General features: G+C 50.5%; 2 protein-coding genes across 4 annotated transcripts in view; one reads left to right on the forward strand and one right to left on the reverse strand.

Moving 5' to 3' along the window:
• The window catches only part of G3BP2 (G3BP stress granule assembly factor 2), a 124,091-nt gene extending 120,031 nt beyond the window's left edge, over positions 1–4,060 (reverse strand). The window contains exon 1 of the mRNA XM_054991168.1: positions 3,978–4,060. The gene's annotated coding sequence lies outside the window, so the exon portion shown is untranslated. The remainder of the gene's footprint in view (positions 1–3,977) is intronic.
• Positions 4,061–10,355: 6,295 nt separating this feature from the next.
• Positions 10,356–24,395, forward strand: part of USO1 (USO1 vesicle transport factor) — a 92,400-nt gene continuing 78,360 nt past the window's right edge. Inside the window, exons 1-4 of one of the 3 annotated variants that reach the window (XM_054991380.1) lie at positions 10,356–10,373; positions 16,386–16,472; positions 18,083–18,147; positions 20,411–20,490. In XM_054991380.1, the coding sequence (XP_054847355.1) occupies positions 18,113–18,147; positions 20,411–20,490 (115 nt within the window). In that variant the 5' untranslated portion in view covers positions 10,356–10,373; positions 16,386–16,472; positions 18,083–18,112. Of the gene's footprint in view, positions 10,374–11,905; positions 12,070–16,385; positions 16,473–18,082; positions 18,148–20,410; positions 20,491–24,395 lie in introns of those variants that run through there. The other 2 variants (XM_054991378.1, XM_054991379.1) reach the window with 2 other exon arrangements.

A 24,395-nucleotide genomic window follows, 5' to 3' on the forward strand; every position in this document is an offset into this window, starting at 1 on the left:
CACACTGGGTTTGAAGCATACTATCCAATATCACCCTTTGTGCTTTACTGACACAGTAATAGTAACAGTTCGTTTGCATACCATTCTTCTGGACAGATCAGTGCCCACCAAGAGCACCGAATAAAGTCAAGTGTTATTATTCCCACAATGCAGCTGGGGGAGCTGCAGCTGAGAGGAGGGGCTCACCCAGGGCCACAGCAGAAGTGAGATTCCAACCCGTGAAGTGCTGCCCTGCGTCCCAGCTACTCAACCACTATGCTACATCAGCGTACCAACAACTCCAAGTGATGGCAGCAGGAGAGGATGTTCCTTAGAGATGGGGGATAATTCATAATATTTATGTACCTCACTTACGCTTCTCTCTCCAGCACGTACCCAAAGCTGCTTACACACTGTTCTCTTCTTCACTTTATCATCACAACACCCCTATGAGAAAGGTTGCCTGAGAAAGTACGACTGCCCCAAGGTCGCCCAGCCAGCTTCTACAGTGAAGCAAGGATTGTAATCTGCACGTCTTAACTTCATGCCCACTCAGAGCGGTTTGCAGGGTGTGTTATTATTGTCCTCGTGACGGTTGCCTTGTGGGGTGGGTGGGGCAGGGAGAGCTCTGGGAGGCTGTAGCTGGCCCAGGGTCGCCCGGCTGGCTTCGGGTGGAGGAGTGCAGAGTCAGACCTGGTTCTCCAGATCAGAGTCCTGCTGCTCTTAACCACTACACCAAACTGGCTCTCAACTGCACAACCGCAGAGCAACGCAAACCAGACTAATCTAAACATATACATGTATCATGTGTGTGTGTCATTCAGTGTACGTACCATAACGGCAAGAGATCAGAAACGGATAAAGTATGACCAAAAATATAGACAAATATATCCTCAAAGTAATGTTGTCACTTCCTGTTCAGAAAGTCTAAACGGCAGACTCCAACAGGGAACCCACAAGAACCTGCTTGATTCGGCTCCTGAAAACCGCTTGTTTCTTTACTCTTTGGGACAAAGCCCCCAAAAGGGAATGGAAAAGAATGGAAAGGGGGAGAAGGTTGCTGTGGGTCGCTCCCCACCAGCTCAACCCTTGGCAGGCACATCATGCCCTGGGCTGTGCTGCAGCTACGTACATGGTTTTTAAGATCTTTATAATAGCCTGAGCTGACCATGGCACCAGTTATTTGTATTATTTTTATGGTTTTTAAAATTATGTACATGGTTTTAATTGTATAATATATGTTGTTAGCCGCCCTGAGCCCGTTCACGGGGAGTGTAGGGTATACATTTGATAAAATAAAAATAATAAATCTTACTCCAATATTCTAACCACACCACCACCACCGCACTGTGCAACCCTAGGATACATTTCAGGGGCTGAAACAGACAGTAATAAATACTCCTAACTCCTTCCATCTGCACAAAGAAAGCAGGACCACTGCCAGTGGGACTTGGAGTTGGCAAGCGGCTCCACCCTTGATCTCCTTTTGGCAGGTGCTGTAGCTGGAAAATCTGAGATGAGACAGCAAGCTGCCCCCCATGTTGACCGCCTTCCCTTCTCCCTATTGGGCTCTGAGGAAAAGGGGAGTAGAAATATATGACCTCCCTTTCACCAAACTACCTTTTCAGAATGGGTGTTTGAGATTAAGTCCTAGGACTGATGGGCAAACCTCCAAGGGTTCTTAAAGAACTAAAATATGGAACTACTGACCTGTATTGATAAACTTTCATTAAAACTGAGGCCTCGGTACTGGAGGACAGGAAAGTAACAAATGTCAAACCAATTTTTTTTTTAAAAAAAGGGGTGTGTGTGTTCAAAGGGGATCTAGGAAATTATAGAACAGTTAGACTAGAAACTTCTATTAAAGAAAGAGAGGAACAAAGGCAGCTAAGCGGGAATGGCTTTGGCAAAGAAAAAGTCTGCCTCATCAACAATTTGGCATTCTTACTCGGACTTCAAAAATACTCTCAAGTAAGCTTTGCCATCATGAATAACAGGACAGGTCCCCTTATGGATTAAGAATTGGTTAAGTGACAGGAAGCAGAGACCAGAGTAAATGAACAATTATTACAACCGAGGGAAGTAAGCAGTGCAGTCCCGCAACAATTGGTACAGGGACTGGTGATATTTGTTTGTATATGATGCGGAGTTGTACATGAGCGAACAAGGGGCCAAGTTGGCAAACAACACCATTTTAGGTTGGTGAAAAGCTATGATGGTTAAAAGCTCTAAGAAATCTCTCCGAATTAGTTATGTAAGCAATGAAATTAAACTTCGATAAGTGTAAGGTGATGCATATTAGAGCAAACATCCTAACTTAAAATATACACTAGAAGGGCCTGAGCTAGCAATAAGGAAGATGCGCAAGATTTGGAGGTTGCAGTGGACAGACGAAAACACTGACCTGTTGTGCTGCAGCAGTGAGAACACAAGCTCCATGCTACGGATTATTAGGAAAGGAGTTGGGGCGGGAGGGAATGGCCGACACTGCAATACCTCTGAACAGGTCTATGAAAAGGCCTCATTTGGAATGCTACGTACAGTTCTGGTTACCGTATCTCAATAGGGACCTGCAGAAGAACGCAACCAAAATGATTAAGGGGTTGAAGCACCTTTCCTGTGAGGGTGGGGTGAAGAGCCCGGAGCACTGCAGTTTAGAAAAGAGAAGAGGAAGGGGCTATAACTGAGGTTTATAAAATTACTGATAGGATAAAGAAAGCATACAAGACCCTCTCCCATGCTTCTAGAACTCACAGCACCCAACAAAGCTGACAGGCAATAGATTCAGGACAGAGAAAAGGAAATCTTCATTCAACAAGTATTTCATCACTTTGTAGTTACCCTACATAATAATAACATTTGATTTATACACCGCCTTTCAAGACAACTTAATACCCACTCAGAGCAGTTTACAAAGTATGTTATTACTATCCCCACAACAACAAAATACCCTGCGAGGTGGGTGGGGCTGAGAGAGCTCCAGAGAGCTGTGACTAGCCCAAGGTCGCCCAGATGGCTTCAAGTTGAGGAGTGGGGAATCAAACCCTGCTCTCCAGATTAGAGTCCCACTCTCTCATTTTTTAAATTAAGCTTTATAACATACAACAAATAGAAATCAACAATGAACAAGAGTCCCACGCTCTTAACCACGACACCAAACTGGCTCTCCGGTTTTTTCCCATGTTTTATACATGGAATAGCAAGGCATAAATTTTATAAACAGGATTGTGGAATTCACTGCCAGCGGTCACACTGACGGCCACGGCTGGCTTTGAGAGGGTCCGTCAACGGCTACGAGCCACGGTGACTAAAGGGAACCTCCCCATGCAGAGGCAGTCAACCTTGGAAATCCGGCACTACCCAAGGGAAGCACTGGGCTCTATGGTCCACTGCTTGGCACTTCAGGGCAGCTGGTTTGCCACCAAGCGAGACAAGATGCTGGGCCGCCTGAACCGCTGACCGCGTCCGGCCAGGCGCCTCTCGCACTTTGCACGGCCCCGGATTCACTCGCTCCTGACGTGACGGTCTCGCTCGCCTGCCTCGCAGCCTTCACCCCTGGCCGCCGACCTCCGGGCTCCCGCCTTCCCCTCCGAGCCATTCCGGAACCGCGACACCCCCCCCCCGGCCTCCCCCCCCCCGCGCGGGCCTTTCCCGGGAAAGCCCCGCAGCAGCAAGGCCGCCTCTCGCGGGGGGGGGGGCGGGGAGAGGGGGAGGGGGGCTCACCGCTCGGGGCGCCGGGACCGAACCCACCCCGGCGGCCGCGCCCTCCCGCGACCCGAAGGCCTCGCCGCAACGCGACCGCCCCGGCACGCCGGGGAAGCCGAAGCGGCCCCTTCGCCGACCGGGGCTGCACGGCGGGGGCCCTGCGGGAAAGCACCGGAGCCGCGGCCCGGCCCGGCCCGGCCCGGCGCCCTCCCCGCTCGGGAGGGCCTGAAGGCGCCGCGGCGGAGAGCTCTGAGGGCGGCCCTTGGCCCCGCCCCGCGCGGCGCCTCACCCACCTGGGCCGCCTCCGCTCTGCCGCCGCCGCTGCCCGCCGGGTCCGGGTCGTCGCCGCCGCCGTCCGAGGGCGCAGGGGGCGGGGCGGCTGACGCGGCGGGGCGGGGCCGGATGCCGCTGCTGCGCGCGCGCCCGGCCCCTTTATCTCCCCCCCCCCGCGCCCGAGCGCGCAGGCGCCCGGGCGAGGCCGCCGACTCCACCCCCGGCGCCGCCTAGCGACCTCTCCCGCGGAGGGCGGGCCTGCTTCCGGGCCGCGCCGAAGGCTCCGGGGGCGCCGCCGCGCCAAGCCTCTTGGCGGGGAGGCGAAGCGCCGCCGCCCGGAGCCGGGCAGCCCGGAGGGAGGGGCGGCACCCCACGACGCGTCGTCAGGGCCTTGCCAACCCCCGGGCGGGGCCGGGAGGTGCTGCCTGCCCTGGAAGACGGGGCGCCCCCCGCGGAGCCCAGGCCGGCCCGGGTGCGGTCCCGGGACGAGCTGCTCAGTAGAGGCGGGCGGGGGCCGCTGTCGCAGTAAAGTCCACTCAGAGCCCCGCCGGGTTGCGAAGGCAAGGGGGCTCCTCTTCGTTGCCAGGGCAGGCAAGGAGCGGCGGCGTCCGGGGCGAGGCGGGGCGGGGAGAGGCGCCGGGGGCACATCTGGTGGCCACGGCGGCGAGACTGGGCAGCGCCGCCGCGGGTCCGACGTGACCCGCCTGCCCATTCACCCCACGGGAAGGCCCCTCGGGGCTGAGCGAGAGAAGTCGCCGGCCGGCCCAGAGCGCGGCCCCACCGAAGCGGCTTCTCCTCCTGCCGGAGGGATCGCTTGGCTGGCTCGGCGCTGCATGGAGGGGGGAAAGGGGGCGCGAGTCAAAGGGCGCGAGATTTCCTTCCTATTGCCTTTCCCGGGACAAGCCTAGGAAGAGGAGGCGGTCCCTTGCAGGGTAGGCTCACGAGGACCCGTGAAAGGCGAGCCATTCAGCTAGGACCCCGCTTCAGTCAGGTTATGTAGCCTTCTGTGTTTTATCTGCTTTGTATTCTCTCCCATGTGTAAAAAATACTTCTGTTTTCTGTATATTTCCCCTGCAAGTAATTGCATCCACCTTCCCTTTTCCTCAAATACATGTAGAACTTGTGGTAAGAGATGCAGCACTATTTTTATCTCCTGTCACTTGAGAAGCTTCAATTTCTAAACAAGCTTAAAAAGACAGCAGACATGTTTGTCATTAGCATGCAAAACTGCCACGTATATATGAATTTGATTAAAATACTTATAGCCCACCTTTCCTTTAAAATGCAGAGCGGAGAACAACGCAATCCACAGGTTTGAAGCTAATAAAATACTGTATAAGCCAATAAATATATATTAAACAGACCAGCTAAAAAGACCATTTGAAGTCAAGAAAAATTTCATTTTATTTGCTATTATCAGAGGCAACATGATAGCTAGTTGTGAGCAGAGGTCATTTCGTAGAAAAAGCAGGAGGAATTATTAGCATAACTCATTTGCATATGCCACTCCCTTGACATCACCAGAAGTGTGTCATTAGCATAACTTATTTGCATATGCCACACCCCCTGACATCACCTATCCTGGCCATTCAGGGCTGAAATTGGGCCAAAAATGGCAAAAAGGGGCTGAAAAGAGGCCCAAAATGGTCAGGTGTCAGACTGTGGCTAAATAAGGTACTCTCTGCAAGATTCCCTTTAGAAGCAAGAATAAGTCCAATGTCTGGCAAAGGAAGCTTTATTGCAGAAAAGGTCCATTATAGTCCACTGTCCTGAATAGGAGACTCAGGATGGTACATGATCATTGTTACCAATGAAGAGCAAGCATAGGATACAGAGTAACAATACCCATCTGGAACAGCCTCCCCCCATAGTTCTCAAAACAACATCTTTCAGTCCTGGGAAGCTGCTCTCCTTCAAGGCCAATGCTTGGTGGAACGGTGTTAGACACAACAATCTCCTCTGGTGGGAATGCTGCCTGGGAACTGGTGCACCTGGGGAGAAAGCACTTAAACACTAGAAGCATTAGAAAATGGAGTCAGTACAGTTTAGATATATACTGGACCTGACATTCTGCCCCCCTTAAAATAGATCCCCCCCTGGCTTATATGGATAGCGAGTATGAAAAGCTTTGGTTAATCTAGGAGCATGAACATGTGCAGAATTCACCCATTCATCGTAACCAGAATCAAAGTCTTTCCAGCGAATGAGGTAAAAAAGCTGGTTTCGCTTGAGCTTAGAGTCCAATATTTGTTGTACCTCATAGTGTATTTGGTCGTCAATCAAAGTTGGAATGGGTGGAGCTCTTATGTGCCATTTGTTGTCGGTGGGAGCTCTTCACGTTCATGGAGACTCATGGGGTAGAGCCTCCCTTTGGGTAGTGAGGCTCCTGGTAAAATTTCCACCGCACAGTCCGTTCGTCGATGCGGGGGCAGCGTGTCCGCTTCCTCCTCCGAGAAAGCGTTTAGAAAAGGCCAGTAAGGTTCGGGTATTTGGTTGACTTCTTCTTGGGTAAGGAGGGCCTTTTCTTTCTGAGTAGGGTCTTCGCCCCAGTTTTGATTCCAACGGTGAAGTTTACAGTTGGCATGATTGAAGGTAATACATCCTTGAGCCCAGTCTATGTAGGGATTGTGATCACATAGCCATTTGCTGCCTAGAATTAACGGGTACTTGGCAGTAGAGCTGATGACAAAGGACCTCTTTTCCCAATGCTGTCCCATGCCTGTGATCACCGGGATGGTTTCAGTTGTGACCGGATTCATGTTGGTACCATCCATTTGTTCAAAAATTACTGGATTTTGTAATTCCCGAGTTGGTAAGACTAGTCCATTGACTAGAGCTGGGGCTATGATATCTCTTGAGCAACCCGAGTCAATAAGAGCTTGCACCCGAATGTGCATTTTTCTCTCTGGGTTGATTAAAGTCACTGGCATGAATAAAATGGACCCAGGTGGCCGGTTCCGTGCAGGGACGGGCTTGGGGCGGATCTGTCGTTTGGGCCCTTTTACGACAGATCCATCTCGTTTCCCGACTGGGGACTTTCTGGATTGACTTCTGCAGATGGGGAAGCGGGATCGTATTCCATAACTTCTTCCGCTTCCAGCCCTCTTTCTGAGGCTGGCCTTTGGGAAGCGCCGCGGCCTCTGTTTGCTCGTGGAGCTGGAGTCGGGCGTTGGAGCGTAGGGAACGGAGCAAGGGTTGGACGCCGTAATTGGAGCGGAGGTCTTTGCACAGGCCGGTAGGGGCATTGTGCTGCAAAGTGACCAGCCTGTCCGCATTGCAAACACAGCCCTTGTTGCCATCTAGCATCTCTCGCTCCACGGGTGGCGTAGCCAGCTCCCCGAGCTCCCTTCTGTAAGGTCAATGGTCTTCTTTGTCCCGTTTGTTGTTGTTGCTCAACCAAACGGACTTCTAAAATGCGATTTTCCACTTTGCAAACAAGTTGAATCCAACCTAACAGCGTAGGGGGATTGTCTTGCATGAGGGCTCTGTCCAAAAGTCTCGGATTAAGTCCTTGTTTGAACAGAATAATTTTTGTGGACTCCTCACACCTGGGGCACTTGGCAGCCAATTGTCGGAATTTCGTGATATAGTCTCTCGCTGCCATGCTGCCCTGCTTAATGGCCTGCAATTCTGTTCGGGCCCTGGTTTCCTCTAAGGGATCTTCATATTGTGCTCTAATAGCATCCACCAACCCCTGGAGAGTATCGAGTTCTGGGGCCCCGATATTATATAGTCCTACGTACCAGTCCGCTGCTTTCCCTTGTAAGCGGGAGCCGAGGTGTTCAATTTGGCTGGCCTCGCTGCCGAAGAGGTGTCCCCACCGGTTGAAGAATTGCACGACTTGCACTAGAAAAAAGCCCAATTTGGAGGGATCCCCGTCAAAAGTGGCGTCCAGTTTCACCCAACCCATTGGGAGGTCTTGCCTCGGAGCCGGGGCTGGGTAGAAGTCCGCCGGAAGCCTCAATGGCACTTGAGGTATGAGGGGACCCGGTTGTGCTGGCGGTGGCCTCACCGGTTGAGCCGGGGGTGCCGGCCTCGGCTGGGCTGGCGGTGGTGCTCTCGGCAGGGCTGGTGGCGGTGCTCTCGGCAGGGCTGGTGGCAATGCCGGAGGTGCTGGCCGTAGCGGTTGAGGTGCTGGCGGTTGAGGTTGGTGTGGCGGAGTAATAATCGGCCGCTGAGGGGTGGGTTGGTGGGGTCGCAGTGGTGTAGGTCCCATCGGTTGGGTCGGAGGCGGTCTTACGGGTTGTTCCAGTGGCAAACGTATCGGCTGCAGCGGCGGGGTTAGTTGTGGTCGAAGCGGAAGGGGCCGCAGCGGCGAAGGCCGAATGGGTGGAAGGCCGCGCGGGCTTGCCCCTCCGGGCGTTGTTGTTCTGGGAAGCGTCGGCTGGCCTTTTGGCGCTGGTAGACCATCTCCCGGAGGTTGCCCGACGGGAACAGTTTCGCGCGGTTGACCAGGGGCTCCCTCCCCTGATGGAGCCACGGGTGCTCCCGCTTGGTCCGGCCGGACCGTTTTCGGGGAAGTATGGGGGGGTATCACCGGTGTATCACTTGGCTTTTCCTCCCCTTCCGTAGGCCTCTCAACGGGGGTCTCGTCTGGCGGCACATCCCCTCCCGTGATAGGAGGTTCGATGGGAGTCTCACCGGATGGCACAACCGGGTGGTCCCTTCTCGGTGGAGTTTCCCGCTGAGGGGGAAGTTCCTTGGGTTGTTCTCCCGATTCGCCAGGATAGGTGCCCCCCCCGCCGGTAGGCGACGACCGCTGCTGAACTTCCTCCATCGGATAGGAGATGACACTTTGAAGGGTAGCTATCTGTATCGCCATCTCTTCAGGAGACAGTCTTTCCCCTGCCCCCATTGAGGAAATTAAATGAATGGCGTGAGCCAAGCTTTCTTCCATATCCATCAGCTTAGCTTCTAATTGTTGTATACGACTTGGCCCTGGTTGTTCGCTCAGGGAACCTTCATTCGCTGTACTCACCGGGGAGAAAGGGCCCCACGGAGGAGGGTCCCCTTGAACTATTCGCGACCTCGCGGCTAGAATTCCCTTGGCCATACCCGTCACGGCCGAGATGCTGGTATCTACCGCATAGGTGCGACCTCGTATCTGCTCCCAACTTGGTTCAGGGACTTCCGTTGGCTCCTTCCACGGGGCAAGTTCGGAATAATCCCAACTCAGGGCGCCTCGGCGAGACGTGTCCCCCTCCATCTGCTCAAACGTCCTGTTCCAATATCGCCATGGTTGGCTGCTATCTAGTTCCGGGACGGTTTCTAGGCTTCGGCGCCCGTCCATCGAGACTCGTGGATGGAGTCCACCTGCCCGGCGCTCTCTGGTTTCTCGGGGTCTGGCTCCCCACTCCGACGGGGTGGGCTCCGAGATCAAGGGGAGAGCGGTTGCTTTCGGCCTTGCCCCGAGATTGCTTTCGGTCTCGTTTCGAGTACTGAAGTCGATGAGAGGCAGGGTAGAAGTGGAGGCTCCGGTTCCGTTCCCGGTTGCTCCCAGCTCCTGGGAGTCTTGGGTTTGCACCGGTTGATTGTCGGGAGACGCATACGGATCAAACAAAGGATCCCTGTCCGGGACAACCTTGGATTCCGCTGGGCCCGACGCAGACATGATTGGTAACAAAATGTCAGACTGTGGCTAAATAAGGTACTCTCTGCAAGATTCCCTTTAGAAGCAAGAATAAGTCCAATGTCTGGCAAAGGAAGCTTTATTGCAGAAAAGGTCCATTATAGTCCACTGTCCTGAATAGGAGACTCAGGATGGTACATGATCATTGTTACCAATGAAGAGCAAGCATAGGATACAGAGTAACAATACCCATCTGGAACAGCCTCCCCCCATAGTTCTCAAAACAACATCTTTCAGTCCTGGGAAGCTGCTCTCCTTCAAGGCCAATGCTTGGTGGAACGGTGTTAGACACAACAATCTCCTCTGGTGGGAATGCTGCCTGGGAACTGGTGCACCTGGGGAGAAAGCACTTAAACACTAGAAGCATTAGAAAATGGAGTCAGTACAGTTTAGATATATACTGGACCTGACATCGGGCCCTGCTGAGTGGGAGAGTGATTCACCACCCGTCAGAGGCACAATCGGCCGTTTCGACCCCAATCCAGGCTGAAATGGGCCTAAAATGGCTGAGAGTCAGGTGGGTGGGGCCACCTGACGTGACCTCTTTGGGGAATTGCCGGAACTGTGTTCCTGTGCGTTCCCCCTCGAAATGAGCCCTGGTTGTGAGCAAGTTCATTCTGGTTACCTCCTTTCTTTCATTGACAGTTGTAAAGTAAATCCAAAATAATTCTGCTTTCTATGATTAACAGAAACAGCAAACTGCTTAGAAGCTCCACATATTCAACGTAACTCATTAGACTTCTGTGATGTTTGACGGTGCATATCTGCAAGCCGGATGTGACTGGAGGTATGGGATCGCATCTCACGAAATGGCATCAGCTGTGTCACCAAAAGGGGCACCTCGTGGTGTACAAACTGCCGGGAAGCTTGCTGGGTGACCTTGGGCCCCTCATACATTTTCCGCCTAGTCTGCCTGTTGGTTGCTTTGACGATAAAATGAGCTTTGGGTCCCCATTGGGTGGGAGGGGGGGGAAAGCAGGCTATAATAAAGTAAACAAAAGGGGGAAAGATGTGTGCTCTTATGATTTGCTTCATTTATACCCTGCCTTTCTCCCCAAAGCTGCTTACGTCGTTCTCTCTTCCATGGCGTAGTGGGGATATGAACATGGGTCCCAAAATCCTAGTCACTACACACACTGTCGCTATGACCTTACCCGGGCTGTCTGCACCCCAGCGAGACCCTCTCTTGCCGGCATGCCGCCCCACTTGGGAAGCTGAGGTTGGGAAGTGCGTGCTCAGTCCCCTCCACTGATCCTGCAAGGTAGGTGCTGGAGGCTGTGTAGCAGGGCCACCGCTCCGGGTTGTTTGCCCCCACACATAAAAGACCCTCCCCTTGTGCCAGGTAGTTGCCCCCGAGGGGTATGAGGCAGCGTTGGCCTCTAATCAGCCTGTACGAGAGGAAACGCGGCAATGCTCCTTAACTAAATAGCTGTATTACAAAAGCACAACTCCTTGGTAATACAGGTACACGATTAAAGGTACAGGTTAATGAAAACAGAGAAGTTATTAGGTAAGGGGCACGAATAGCTTCTTCGCGCCAGCTCTCACGTGGATGCCGGCCGGCGGGTGCGTCGTGGCTGAACGGCACCTGCTCGTACATACCAAGGCACAGGAAACCCCCCCCGCCCCCCCCCCCCCGGTGCGGGTTCCAAAGCCACCCAAATCTGTGCTGCTGGGCGCCCAAAGCCCAGCAATTTTCCTGACTCCATAAAAAGGTATTACCGGATGAAAGGGATGGAAATGTTTTCGCGAGCTGGTGAAGAGTAGCAAGCTGGTTACGGCAGTGGACTAGGATCTGGGAGACCCCGGTTCGAGCCCCTGCTGCGCCATCGAAGCTCCCTGGGTGACTTTCGGCCAGGCACATATCAAGGTGCTTTGCGTGTGCGTGTGCGCGTGCGTCCCGCGGCATTTCTGGCTGCTGCTCGAGCGCAGGGAGAGGAGCGGCCCCGCGCCGGCGGCTTCGCGCTGTTCCCGCGCAGGCAGCGCACGCCCTCCGCGCCCGCGCTCCTCGGGCACGCAGGCCCGCTGTTTCGCGGGGAGCCTCCGCGGCCCTGCGCGCTCCCGCTCCGAGCCGGCCCACCGGCGGCCGCGCGCTAGGCGAAGGCCTCCCGCCGTCAGGGGGCGCCGCGGCAGCGTCAACGGCGACCGCGCGTGCGCACTGCTCGCCGGAGGCCCAAGGCTGGGCGCAACGCTGGAGGCGGGGATGTTGACGCAACAGCCGCCCTTTGGAGGGTTCTCCTGTCACTCAGGCTCTCCCTGCCTGCGGCGAATCCGCGGCCGGGTTGCTCTCCCCGCCCCTCCACCCGGCGGAAGCGCCTTTGTGCCACGTCCTGACGCAGGCGCAGTGCCGCCGCTGAGGGGGAAGCGCCGAGCGGAGCCGCGGACCGGGGAGCGCAGCCTGCGGGGCGGCCGCCGAGATGAACTTCCTCCGGGGCGTCATGGGCGCGCCCAGCGCCGGGCCTCAGCCCTCCGGAGCGGAGACGGTGAGCGGCCGGGCCGGGGATCGCGGGGCGGGCTCTCCCTGGGGCGCTGCCCGGGTGGGCGTCGGCGGGGGCGCCTTGGCCGCGGCGCCTCCTTTGCTTGGCCGCCCCGAATCCCAGGCCAGGCCCGGCCAGGCGGCTGCGGGAGCGCCCGCGAGGGAAGCGGAGGCCCGCAGGCCGCAGCCGGGGGGGGGGGCGGGCGGTCGGGCGGGCGGTCGGTCGCGGAGGCGCCGGGCCAGAGTCCGGCCTGAGGCCGCCGGCAGCCAATAGAGGCCAGCCGTGAGCCGGAGGCCGCGGCCAGGCCGCCCTCGAGGCCCTGCTTAGCGTTGGTTTCGCGGAGGAGTCCCTGCTGGGCTGGGCTGGGCTGGGCTGGGCTGGGCTGGGCGGCCCCCGCGACTCCCGTTCCAGGTTCGCACACCCGGCCGCAGCTGGTCGGCGCGGCAGAGTGAACCGGGTCAGACTTAAGTCGCCGCCCCCCCCCCCCGGCACGCGCCCCCTTCTTTGTGCCCCCGGGCCCTGGTGGCGCCTCCTCGAATATGGGCTGCTTTAAAACACGGCCTTTGGAGCGCCTTTGCTCTTCTGAGTCTTCTAGATGAGCTTTGGCAGCTGTTGCAGGGCTGTGAAGTACAAGCCAAAATCATGCCATGTAAATGGGAGGTTGCGGTAGGTTTTTGTATTGCAACGGAGAGATTTCTCTCACAGAGCCATACCTTTTGTTTTCCAAGTACTTTTACTCATTTTAATTTTATTTATTTCATTTATACTCCACCTTTTTCACGGAGGGGGCCCAAAGCAGCTTACACCATTCTCCTCTCCGCCATTTTATCCTTACAACAGTCCTTTGAGGTTGGTTTGGCTGAGGCAGCATGATGGGCCTGAGGTCACCCCGTGAGCTTTCAGGGCAGACTGGGGATCGGAACCTGGCTGTCCCCGATCCTGTCCTGAAACTCTGCATCAGGTCGTCTCTGCAAACACTGCAACAAACTGAAAAGGCGAATGTTGGCTCTCTTAACTCCGTTTACTATGATGCCGTATTCTTGTTCCCAGGCAGAGCTGGTTAGAAATTCGGTCAGTGCAAAAGTTGCACTTTGGTCATATGAAGCAGTACAAACAGGAATAAACAGCTTTCTATTCTGAGCGTCCATCATTGACTATTTGCCTTTTTAAAAAAAGAGTTTTAAAGATTGTTCCATATGGAGTAGCCTTTGCCTTTTTTGTGCTTAAAAACGTTTAAAAAGTTGTATTCACACACCTTCCTGAGCCCTAAGATCATATTTTTCTCACAGCACCTCTTTGGAGTAAGTAAGTCAGGCAGGCAGAAAGCACGTTTTGGCTGAAGGTCACCCAGTATGCTTCATGGCAGAGACAGGATTTGAATCCAGATCTCCCTTGTCTCCGTCCAACACTTTGCTATTCTACACTGAGTCTGTCATGAGTCCAGTAGCACCTATAAGACTAAATTTGTGGTAGGGTATGAGCTTTTGTGAGTCACTGCTCCCTTCTTCAGATATCTTGCTCTTTTCTGTTGCTACAGACAGACCAACATGGCTACCCGTATTGCTCTAAGTCTGTTATGTTCACCAAACTTTTACCAATCTGATTTTTATTTAACTGCTCCTGGCTCTAGAAATGCTAGATAACCTAATGATTCAACTTGCAGGTTATCTGCAAACTGCAGCCAGCACTGCTTGTATCCAGTCTATTTGCATCTGTTCTCCATTATGAAGAAAGCTGGTTTCATATACACACCTCTCTCTTCCTGATTTCCCTAACAGTCTTTTATAGATCCTTCGCCTGCCTGCTGTTCACCAAATCCTTTAAGTGCATAAAAAATATTTCTCACTGAATGAAAAATGTGAAGCATACCTCAATTTGCGTTCCTCATTTATTGAAATTATATTTATATTTTCAGATAAAACTATGAAAATATAGGCAGATTAATAATACATTGCATTACATTATCTGCATTACAGTACATTAACCTGATTACATTAATGTTCAAAACAGGGAAGGATCTCCACATATAGGCTGATTTTTTTTAGTACTGATTACAAGACATTGACATCAAGAGTGGCCAGTTGAATAAAGGAGCTAAAGTATTACATTGAGATTGAGAAAATGGGTTTTTAGCAGGCCAACAATTGACAAGTGATGTTTGAAGATTGACAATCTGATAAACTTGGTGAAACAAGCAGATACGGCCCTTTTATTTTATACATGCAAAAAAGGTGTAAATGTGTGCATTGAGACTTTATGGAAGAAACATTGAAACATTTCAGATTTGGTCCGTGTATTTGTAAATAAATTGAATTTATTCACATCTGAGATCACATTTTTTCCCAGATCCAGAGGAGTTAGCCGTGTTCGTCTGTAGCAGCAAAATAGAAAAGAGTCCAGTAGCACCTTTAAGACTAACCAATGTTACTGTAGCATAAGCTTTCGAGAACCACAGATGCATGCATCTGACGAAGAGAACTGTGGTTCTCGAAAGCTTATGCTACGGTAACGTTGGTTAGTCTTAAAGGTGCTACTGGACTCTTTTCTATTTTTTCCGTTCATAATTCCAGTTATTTTATGGATGAAGTAAGGTTGCCCTTATCACCATTTGTTGATTTCTGCATTGAAGTATTGTCCATAAAGTAAAACAAGAACCATTAATCTCTGATTTCAGAGGTAGAAATTACTTCCTTGTGCAGACAATGTAGTCTTTTTTAGATAAAGGTTTTTTAAGAAAGAGTGGTGAGAGGGGTTGTAAACTGACTGGCAGTATTGCCAAGGAACTTAGCTAAGTCTCTGAAAATACTATCACAGTTACAAAAAGAGTTGGGGTGACACAGCTCCCCTAAAAAGATAGGGGCTTGTTACTAAAAAGGGCCAAATGTCATTCCCCCAAACTCACTGGGAGCTTAGAGCAATGCAGCCATTGTCTTAGAGATCTTACAGGACGACCAACGATCCTAAAGAAATCAGTCAGTCACTCATTGAAAATAATTAAAAGTTTTGGTTTAATTCCAGGCTGTAAAATAAATTTGGATAAGTCAATTTTGATGGGGACCGATATGTTGAAGGTGAAAAGGAGTCAGTTGCTACATTTACAGGCTACATGTGGAAGACAATAGTTTTTCTCTGGGTGAGGGGTAATATGATGACAAACAATTTGGACCCTTTAATACAAGAGGTGGAGAATAATCTGAACAGATGGTTTTTATATCAATTACCTTGAATAGGCAGAATTGCAACTATTAAGATATTACCCAAATTTGTGTTTTTATTTTTGGCTTTAGTGTTCAGAGTGCTGAAAAAGATTCAGTGTGTTTTTGATACATTTATCAGTGTGGGTCGTGGGAGGCAAGAAACCTAGCATACAAAATAAAATTATGCTGCCCTCCTGTGAAGCAGGTCTTGCAGGTCTTGATACCATCAGCTGTTATTGTTCAGCGTTGCTAGTCACATGGGCAAACTGATGTTGTCAAGGAAATAGAGCAAAGAGAAATATCAGTTCCAATGAGAAGATGGAGATGGTGAGATGATAAGTGGGGGGGGGCTTGTCTTTTCCTGAATCCTGCCAGAGACGTGTCCTGCCTATGCCTTGTTATATTTGAAAGATTTTCTTAATCACTCTCTGTTGCTGAATTGGCTCTCATTCGTTGTAAGCTGCCCTGAGTCCTGCTTTGCAGGGGTAGAAGCATTTTAAAAAGAGTGTGTCTGACTGAAGATTAACAACTCTTAATTCGGGGTTTATTTTTGCTGATTGTTCTAGAGCTTATGCATCCTAATTGCATTTCTCTAGGGAAAGGTTATAGAGACCCTATTTTCACCATTTGATTTGTAATGTTAATGATTTTTACTTTTAATTTTGAAGAGGGAACTAAAACTTAACAAATAAGAAATTCAGGATAGAACAGGAAAATCTAAATCTTCAGTAGTGTGTGCTTTTATTTACTACATTTATAGCCTGCCTTTCTCTCAGACTTATTGTGGATTACAAAATACATTTAAAAAATGCAATCAGGCAGGTAAATGAATTGTTTTCTAATACTTTGGTGAAACTAAAATGGCTACAACTTTGCTGAGCTTAGAGTGGCCCTCTTTGTATATCCCTTTGGTCAGTGGCAAAGGGGGAAACAGAGGAGCTAGCCGTGTTCATCTGTAGTAGCAAAATAGTAAAGAGTCCAGTAGTACCTTTAAGACTAACCAGCTTTATTGTGGCATAAGCTTTTGAGAGCCACAGCTCTCTTCGTCAGATGCCGCAGGAAACGTTTCTAAATAAATCGTAGTTGTATGACTTTTCTAATTTGGGTTCTGTATTTCCCTTCTAGATTCAGAAACTATGTGACAGAGTAGCGTCCTCAACCTTACTTGAAGATCGCAGGGATGCTGTACGTGCACTAAAGTCGCTTTCAAAGGTACGTACGTTTTATCCTTCAACAGCACGTAAGAGGTAGAGGTACTTGTGGCTAGGAGCGCTTTCTGTTACCTCTATGAAGCGCACTGGCTGCCCCCCCCCCCCAGCTTAATACGGTTGACTGTGCCGTGCTGATCTGTGCTGCTGCAACAATGAGGTTAGGTTATTCCCATGTGTTGCCTGTGGGCATGCAGTTGAGAAGCTTCACTCTCCAGTGAAGCTTCAGTTACTACTGAATGGAGACCCACGATTATTGTATAGTTTACACTGGCATGATCACAAGAATCTAAGAAGAGCCCTGCTGGATCACCTCCCTAATTTACTTCTCCATCTCGAGATCAGCCTGGAGGGTTTGGTCAGGTGGACGACACACCCCCAGTTGTAAGTACTTCACAGGGCCCAGTAGTTCTACCCATACTGTTTCTGCTGTGGAGTTCCTTCCGTAATGTTTTCTAGTTTGGTTTGGTTTGGTTGGTTGTTTGGTTGTGTCAGTTATGCCCACTATTCTCGCTGAGACTCAAGGCAGATTACATCACACTGTGTAATCTTCTTTTGAGTCTCAGTGAGAAAGACAGACTATAAATGACATAGGTTATGCTTTCTTTCAACATTTCTTCAACGTTCAGTCAGGTTCAAAGACATTTCAATAAACGATGTAAATGCAAATTTCCAAAGATCTAGATGAGGTCTGTAAGGAAAAAAAGGGAGAAAAAGGCAAGACAAAGCAAACAGAACACTGTGGCCGTTTAAACCCTAACCCTACCGATTATTTCCAAAGATCTAAAACCAGCAGAAATCCAAAACAGAGTTGAAGAAATGCTGAAACAGAGCACAGACAATTCTCAGACTGACATATTACACAACGTAGAAACTACCTAGTAGGATCTGCCTTAAAGCCGCAGACAGGACGTAGTAGTGAAGTCTGTGGTCTCTCTCTCTCTCTCTCTCTCTCTCTCTCTGTACGGATGCGTCTCTTTGAGACCAGTTCCTGAGGGTAAAGCCCTCCCCTCTCAGTACAAAGCCTTCTGGAATCATTCAGTTTTGCGTAGCTTGCAGAAAGCCTGGGGAGTGGGAGCTTTCCTTGCTCTGCACCTGGGCTTCAGCGCCTTCACTGATTATTCCTGGGCCCAGTTCAGGACAGAGGGAGGGACCTTCTTCGCCTAGGACTCTCGTCCGGGGGGGGAGGGGATCACTTTTCCTCCTCCCCCCCCCCCCGTGCGACAACCAGCATCGTCTCTCCCTGGGGGGTCCGCCTGCAGCCTGGGCGTGCCCCTTTTCAGCGCTTACGCCCACAGTTCAGAACGGCCTGCTGGACAGGGTATGGAAACCTCCCACACACTTTTTCTGTAAAAGATGAAAGTGGAATTATTTTGATGTGAGAGTAATTAATAGATGTCACTGATTAGCAGCTGTTGATGGTATTTATTGCAGGAGCTGCAGTTTTAACTTGATGTCTATTACAACTAGCTTTATTCTATTTACACACACATACATATACTTATATACACATACATTTTAAAATCCTTGTTGTGGAAAGGGGGTTATAAATATTTTAAACAAATAAATTAGGAAATTGTCTTGCTTTGTTTTAGTTTTTCTTCAATTTTACAGAAATACCGCTTGGAGGTTGGGATTCAAGCTATGGACCATCTTCTCCGGGTACTCCAGACAGATCGGTAGGCATTTCAGATATGTGCGGAACACTCTTCATTTAAGTAGTAACTGTTACACAATTCAAATTGCAGTTGAAGTTAGACTGGTATGAAAATGACCGTAGTGGCATTTGGATGTCGCAATACACTGATTTGTTCAAACCATTCTTCGTTGCACAAACCATGGTAGGCATGCACAGCCGACCGTACTGACTGACAAGCCCCAGGTAGCCTACTGCTTATCTCTTTTCCCATCTCCGCACACAGTTTTCAGATGCAATCTCACGCTCATTATTGTTGCTCAGCTGCTGGCAAGGCCTCACTATGTGTGCAGCCAATTGGCTGTTGTTGTTTTGCAATAAATAAGCAGGGCAGCTTAGAGCAAGTCAGCTACCTCCTCTCGAGGAAGCACGTAATCGTGGCCTCACTTTGGATATAAAGTAAGGTGTTGAAGGGAGAGCTCCCTTTATTGGGTGGAAAGTATGGCAGTAGGTGGGCTGTGAACCTTTTTTGGGTAGTGGCAGTGTTTTGTGTAGAGCAAATTACATTATGTATGTTGGCAAACTGAAGAAAAGCGTTTCATTGGGATCTTCTCCATCTATGAATTTTTATCCTGCCCCTCTTCCAAGGAGCTCAGGGCAGCACGTAGCGATCCTGTGAGGTCGGCCCAGCTGAGAGGGTGTGCCTGGCCCCCGTCACCCAGTGGGCTTCCATGGCAGAGCGGGAATGGGAGCCCAGCCCGTCTCATGCTCCTGCCAGCACCTGTGCCAGAGGTTGGCTTGCCGGGAGAGCAGCAAGACGCACCTCACTGCCTCCTGTTGCTGCTGAGGAGCCAGGCAGGGGGCAGGTGACAGCCGCCCGGTCTGTGGTCTGCCAGCGCCTCGGGCCGCAGGCCAGTGCAGTTCCTCCTCCTGTTCCTCCAGAAGTCCCGCAGGTGCCATTCAAGCTGCAAGGGGGGCTGTGGGAAGGGGGGCGAGCGAGGCCAGAGCTCCCTGGTGGTGCGGGGGCCAAGATGAGGTGAGGTAATCGTGCAGTTTCCCCTCTCAGACTCACAAGGGATCTTCCCTCCGAGGTATTCAGCTCCTTGCCCTTCCCCTCCCTGAAGGCATCTGGGCGAACGTGCACTGTCTCTTGTCCCTTCCTCTGAAAGCTGAAGAGCGGAGTAGCTATTCCCACACTGGAGACAACTGCCGCCTTCCGAGTCTTTTCTTTGGGGACTGGCGGATACTCAACTAGAAAGAAGTTATGGAACTTTGTTCTTCTAGATGACTATGGCAGTAAGACTATTATGTGCAAAACTGGAAGAGTCCAACATTGCATACGACAGAGGAATGGTTGGTAAAGGTGTTGGAATTAGCAACGATGACAAAACTTACTTCATTGGTTAGAGAAAAGACAATAAATTCGTTTACTGTTGAATGGAAACCTCGTACAGACTTCTTGCATGAATTAGATAACAAGGATTACGTGATCTGTGGGTTTGCAGAGTGAGGGTTTTGGACATGAGGAGAAAGAGCTTTTCTTTGCAACAGAGAAAATTTTGAAATGATACTTGTATCTTTTGTGGCGAACATCTGAAGCCGTCTTTTAGTTTATATTTTCTTTTGTTTGTCTTGTTATTTTTTGTTTGTTGTTATTTTTATTAAGCTATTGCGTGGGGGGTTGTCTTTTTTGTTAATTTGTCATTTTCTTTATATAAAATTCAAAACTCTTTAAAAAAAAGAGAGAGAAGTGCCACCTTTATCCACTGTATGTCCGCTGAGAAGTTGACCGAGTTGAATTCAGGGCGTTGTGTTCCCAGACCAGCAGGCCACGCTTTCTGCTGCCACCAGGCCTGCCCAAAGCTTGATCAGGAGCCCCTCAGGCCTGCTGTAGCCACGAGCCTGAGCTGCCTTCGTGACTCACCCTTCAGCCATTAAGTAGACTTGCAAGGGCTTTATGTTTAGCCGCTCTTCTTTCACGATTCCCGCCTCTCTTAATGATATTGACCTAGCCTGCATGGTTGCTCCCAGGAGAATTGAAATAACGGGTGCAGTGGGGCTTTGTAAGCTGCCGAGGCTCCCACACCCCAAAACACACATGAGGTGCAGCGCCCTCAAAACGGCTCCTTGGCCCCCAGTGCAGCCTACAAGAGGGAGCTCCGATGTCTTCCATCCTGTCGCCTTCAGCTGCACCAGAAGAGGAAGAGGATCCTCCCCCGCCCTCCCCCCGTTTCTCACACTTATCTGATAAGCGAATGTATAAAACCCGTCTATGTTTGTTCATGTCCTTGTCCTTGTATTTGCAGTTCAGATTCTGAAATAATTGGGTATGCTTTGGATACTCTCTACAATATCATCTCCAATGATCTGGAAGAGGAAGAGCAAGGTAAGCACTCCCTTGTCCTGTATTTCCTCTCCTCAACAGTCATGACCCTTAATTTGGTCCATCCATTTATCAGTAAGAATGGCGAGGTGGGGGGGACGGGACACAGGCTGTGTTGGGTCATGCAGACGTTCCGCTGGCAGAGGTAGGTCATCCTCTGCCTTCCCCAAGCAGGCCTCTGTGACCCCTGAAAAGCTATTGCTGGTGTAACAACAAAAAGTCTGCTTTGCTGTTTTATCTGCTGCTGTTCCATTGGTCTGGCCTGCCTGTCAAAATTGCCCAATGCAGGGTAGCTTTTTTTTGTGTTTCTTCCTCTCCTTGGCCTTGTATTTGCAGTTCAGATTCTGAAATAATTGGCTATGCTTTGGATGCTTTGGACACTGACCATCCCAAATGCATCCGCTCGTGATTTTTCTTCTAGCTGGGCCAGGAGCAACTTCATGCAGCAGGATATGAGTTGCAAGCCAGGGGAAGAGATGGGGAGGAAAAACGTTTCAGGGCAGAGTTGGATGTAACCTTTTCAGCAGAATGGGCCGCAGTATCTTTTTATTGACTCCGAGGACAATTTCTTTTGGCCCGAAGGGAGTGCCGCCCTTGACTGTGACAGTCGTCATCACCCGCCCCTCCTGTCCGCCACCACCAGGTCTGCTGATGTTCAGGGAAACTTGTCTGTCAGGAAAGGCCACTGGTGGGTTAAGCTGGCAGGAGCTGAATATGCGACTGGTGTATCAGCATCGTGATTCTGTGTTTCCGTTGGGAACGACTTAGCCACACAATTCTTCTGTTCCAGAGTTAAAATCGCAAACACACACAATTGCATGTTCACCGTTGGTCTTACCTGCAGTCTCACACTGGGACTGCGCATGCACAGGCCTGCCGCAGAGACGGATTTTTCAGGCTCTCAATAGGTAGGGGGTGCTCTGCCCCCACAACATGTATGCATGCGGGCTTCCTGCCGAAATCAAGTGTTGCTGGGCAGAGTGCCCCTGCTTCCTTCAATTCCTTTTTCACCACCGACGGAGAAGGTTCTTTCGTTTGCTATCCATTGCATTCTAGCTGATCTTCTACTCTTAACCGTGCACCGACATAGGATTGTTTAACTGACTAGTCTTCTGCTCGCTGTTATTCAACACTTCTTATTCTGTTGCTGACTTGGACCGTCTATCGACTGTTCTTCTGTACAGTGAGTTCTCAAACTGTCCCAGAGGGTATTATTTAAAAAGTGCAAGAAATGCGACACCAAGATGCCACATGCCGATGAACATGACCTCTGTCTTCTTTGCCTAGGTGAATTGCACAACACCTCTGCCTGTTGGCATTGCCAGCGATTAACCCCCAAAGCCTGTAGCGACCGCGTGTCACGCCTCAAGGCAGATGGTTCTTTGGGGCTCTGACAAGCCAGCAGCAAAGAGATCGGCTGAGCAGGCCCCTGACTCCCATGCCGACCAGCCGGTTCTGAAACCTCACAAGTCAGACCAAACGCCCTCCCATTTTTCGGTTTCGACGAAACAGTCGGAGCCAAGTGCTTCCTCACAGAATGATCAACCAAAGTGCAAATTGACGTCGGGCAAACGGAAATCACCTCATAGAGGAGACTGGACATTGTTGGAACCAACAGCAAAGAAATACAAGTCTAAATCTAAACATTCTAAGAGACCAGCGTCGACACCATCTCGACCCCACTACCGGTCACCTGCTTCCATCCGTTTAAGTAGTGGTAGAAGAAGAGATGTTGACAATGCCAGCTACCCTGTCTCCTCCACCTACACTGACTATCCACGAAGTAGAAGATGAGGAGCTCTGTCCAACAGAAGAGTTCAGACCTTCTTTTACACCGATCCGACCGCTCAGGATCCGATGCCTTTGGTTCTGACACCTGTTCTGACCAGATCTCAAGTGGGCCCAAGCTCTTTTGCCCAGCCTACCATTCCACAGACTACGCGGCAACAGCCTCCACTTTGGAACCAACATATGCTGCTGGCGGGTGCACCTCCACCATCTCCAGCCCCCTGGATGCCACTGAACCCACCTGTACCACCAATACCAAATTGGACGGAGTTTTTCTCATTGCTCCAGAATGCCTCCTCATTCACCACTCCAAACCCTGCACCATCAGTGTACTCGGTTCCGACAGAATCTTTGGATTGCAGACACCGGAACAGGTCACCGTCTCCTTCAGGATCTGAAGAAGTAGACAAGCATGGATCCCCATCAGATAGAGTGTCTGACATTGCATCTGACCCATCTCCAAATGAGTTGGTTGGTGGGAAACCTCGACATCACCAGGTGAGGATCACAGATAGTTCTCAGAACAGATGCTGAGGATGGCTCACGCCCTTGACTTGGATGTTTCGGCATCCGTATCCAAACTGAAAAGCAGGGTGTTACAGACATTGTATAACGACTCACCAGCGTCAGTAGCTTTTCCAGCAATTGAAGACTTAGTGGATGTTGCCCATGGGATCTGGGAAAAACCAGCATCCATGCCTGTTACTTCTTGTAGAATTGAAAATCTGTATAAATTGAAACAACAGGACTGTGCCTTCCTGTTTAACCATCCACAACCATCATCCTTGGTCGTGGATGAGATCCAGTCTAAGACCCATTTTAGATCCCACTCCTCCCCAGTGGACAGAGAGGGTTATAAGTTGGACACTCTTGAAAGAAAAATATATTCCTCAGCTTTGTTGAACTTCTGTATTGACAACTACCAGGCAATCATGGGGTCATACAACCTCTTCCTTTGGGACCGCCTGTCCCACTATATCCAAGACCTACCAGAGGAGAAAAGATCCCTCGTCAAAGTTCTGCAGGGTGAGGCAGTGCGGCTGGCCAAACAGCAAATGCTGGGTGGAAAACATGCGGCTGACTGCTCAGCACAATCAATGGCATCCTCCATAGTTCTTTGGTGCCACTCCTGATTGCGTTCGACTGCACTACCAAATGACAAGAGGTCCAAAACAGAGGACTTTTTTTTTGAAGGAAAATTGTTATTTTTGGAAAAAACAGATGAGGCACTTCAACAAATGAAGAAAAACCACCAAACTGCCAGCCCCTCAGTGACAGCAGCAGCACCAACAACCACCACCCAGGTATCATTACCAGGGCTGATACAATTACCAGCAGTGACCTAATAGATACAGTTACCAACAATATCGTCCCTACTCCTCATTTCAGAGATCTGGAGGAAAGAGTTCTAGCAAACAACGCCCCGAGCAGTTGCAACCTCAGTCGCCAAAGGCAATCCCAGTCACAAAACCCGTTATTCTGACTAACTGCCCCACAACCAACAGCTCTCCCATGTTTTCAGGGCAGACTGACACCCTTCCTGCACAACTGGCAAGAAATCACCCCAGACTCTTGGGTGGTCAGTGTCCTCAGCCGTGAGTATCGTTTAAGCCTGCTGACGCTACCCCCACTTTCACCACCGGGCAGTGAGTCCAGATGCCCTCCACAGGCTTCATCCTCGGCAATCTCTGAGCTGTTCGCCAAGGCGCAATTCAAGAAGTTACTCAAAATGAACCCCTGTTGGGTTTCTATTCTCATTATTTTCTTGTTGATAAAAAATATGGGGGTACCCGCCCCATCTTGGATCTTCGAAGGTGAAATAAATTTATTAAAGTTGAGAAATTTCGTATGCTTGCTCTTTCTGGTGTCATACAGTTTTTGAGACCTGCTGACTGGTTTGCTGTAATAGATCCAAAGATGCTTATTTTCATATTAACGTACACCCCGACCATAGCAAAAACGCCTGCGTTTCCTATACCAAGGAAAGGTCTTTCAGAACACGGCCTTACCTTTTGGCCTCTCTTCAGCACCACGAGTATTCACAAAATACATGGCCATCACCGTTGCCTTCCTTAGGCCCAGAGGATGTGCGATATATCCATACTTGGATGATTGGCTCA

Source organism: Eublepharis macularius, chromosome 11 (genome assembly GCF_028583425.1).
Source record: "Eublepharis macularius isolate TG4126 chromosome 11, MPM_Emac_v1.0, whole genome shotgun sequence".
In the NCBI taxonomy this organism is placed as follows: domain Eukaryota; kingdom Metazoa; phylum Chordata; class Lepidosauria; order Squamata; family Eublepharidae; genus Eublepharis; species Eublepharis macularius.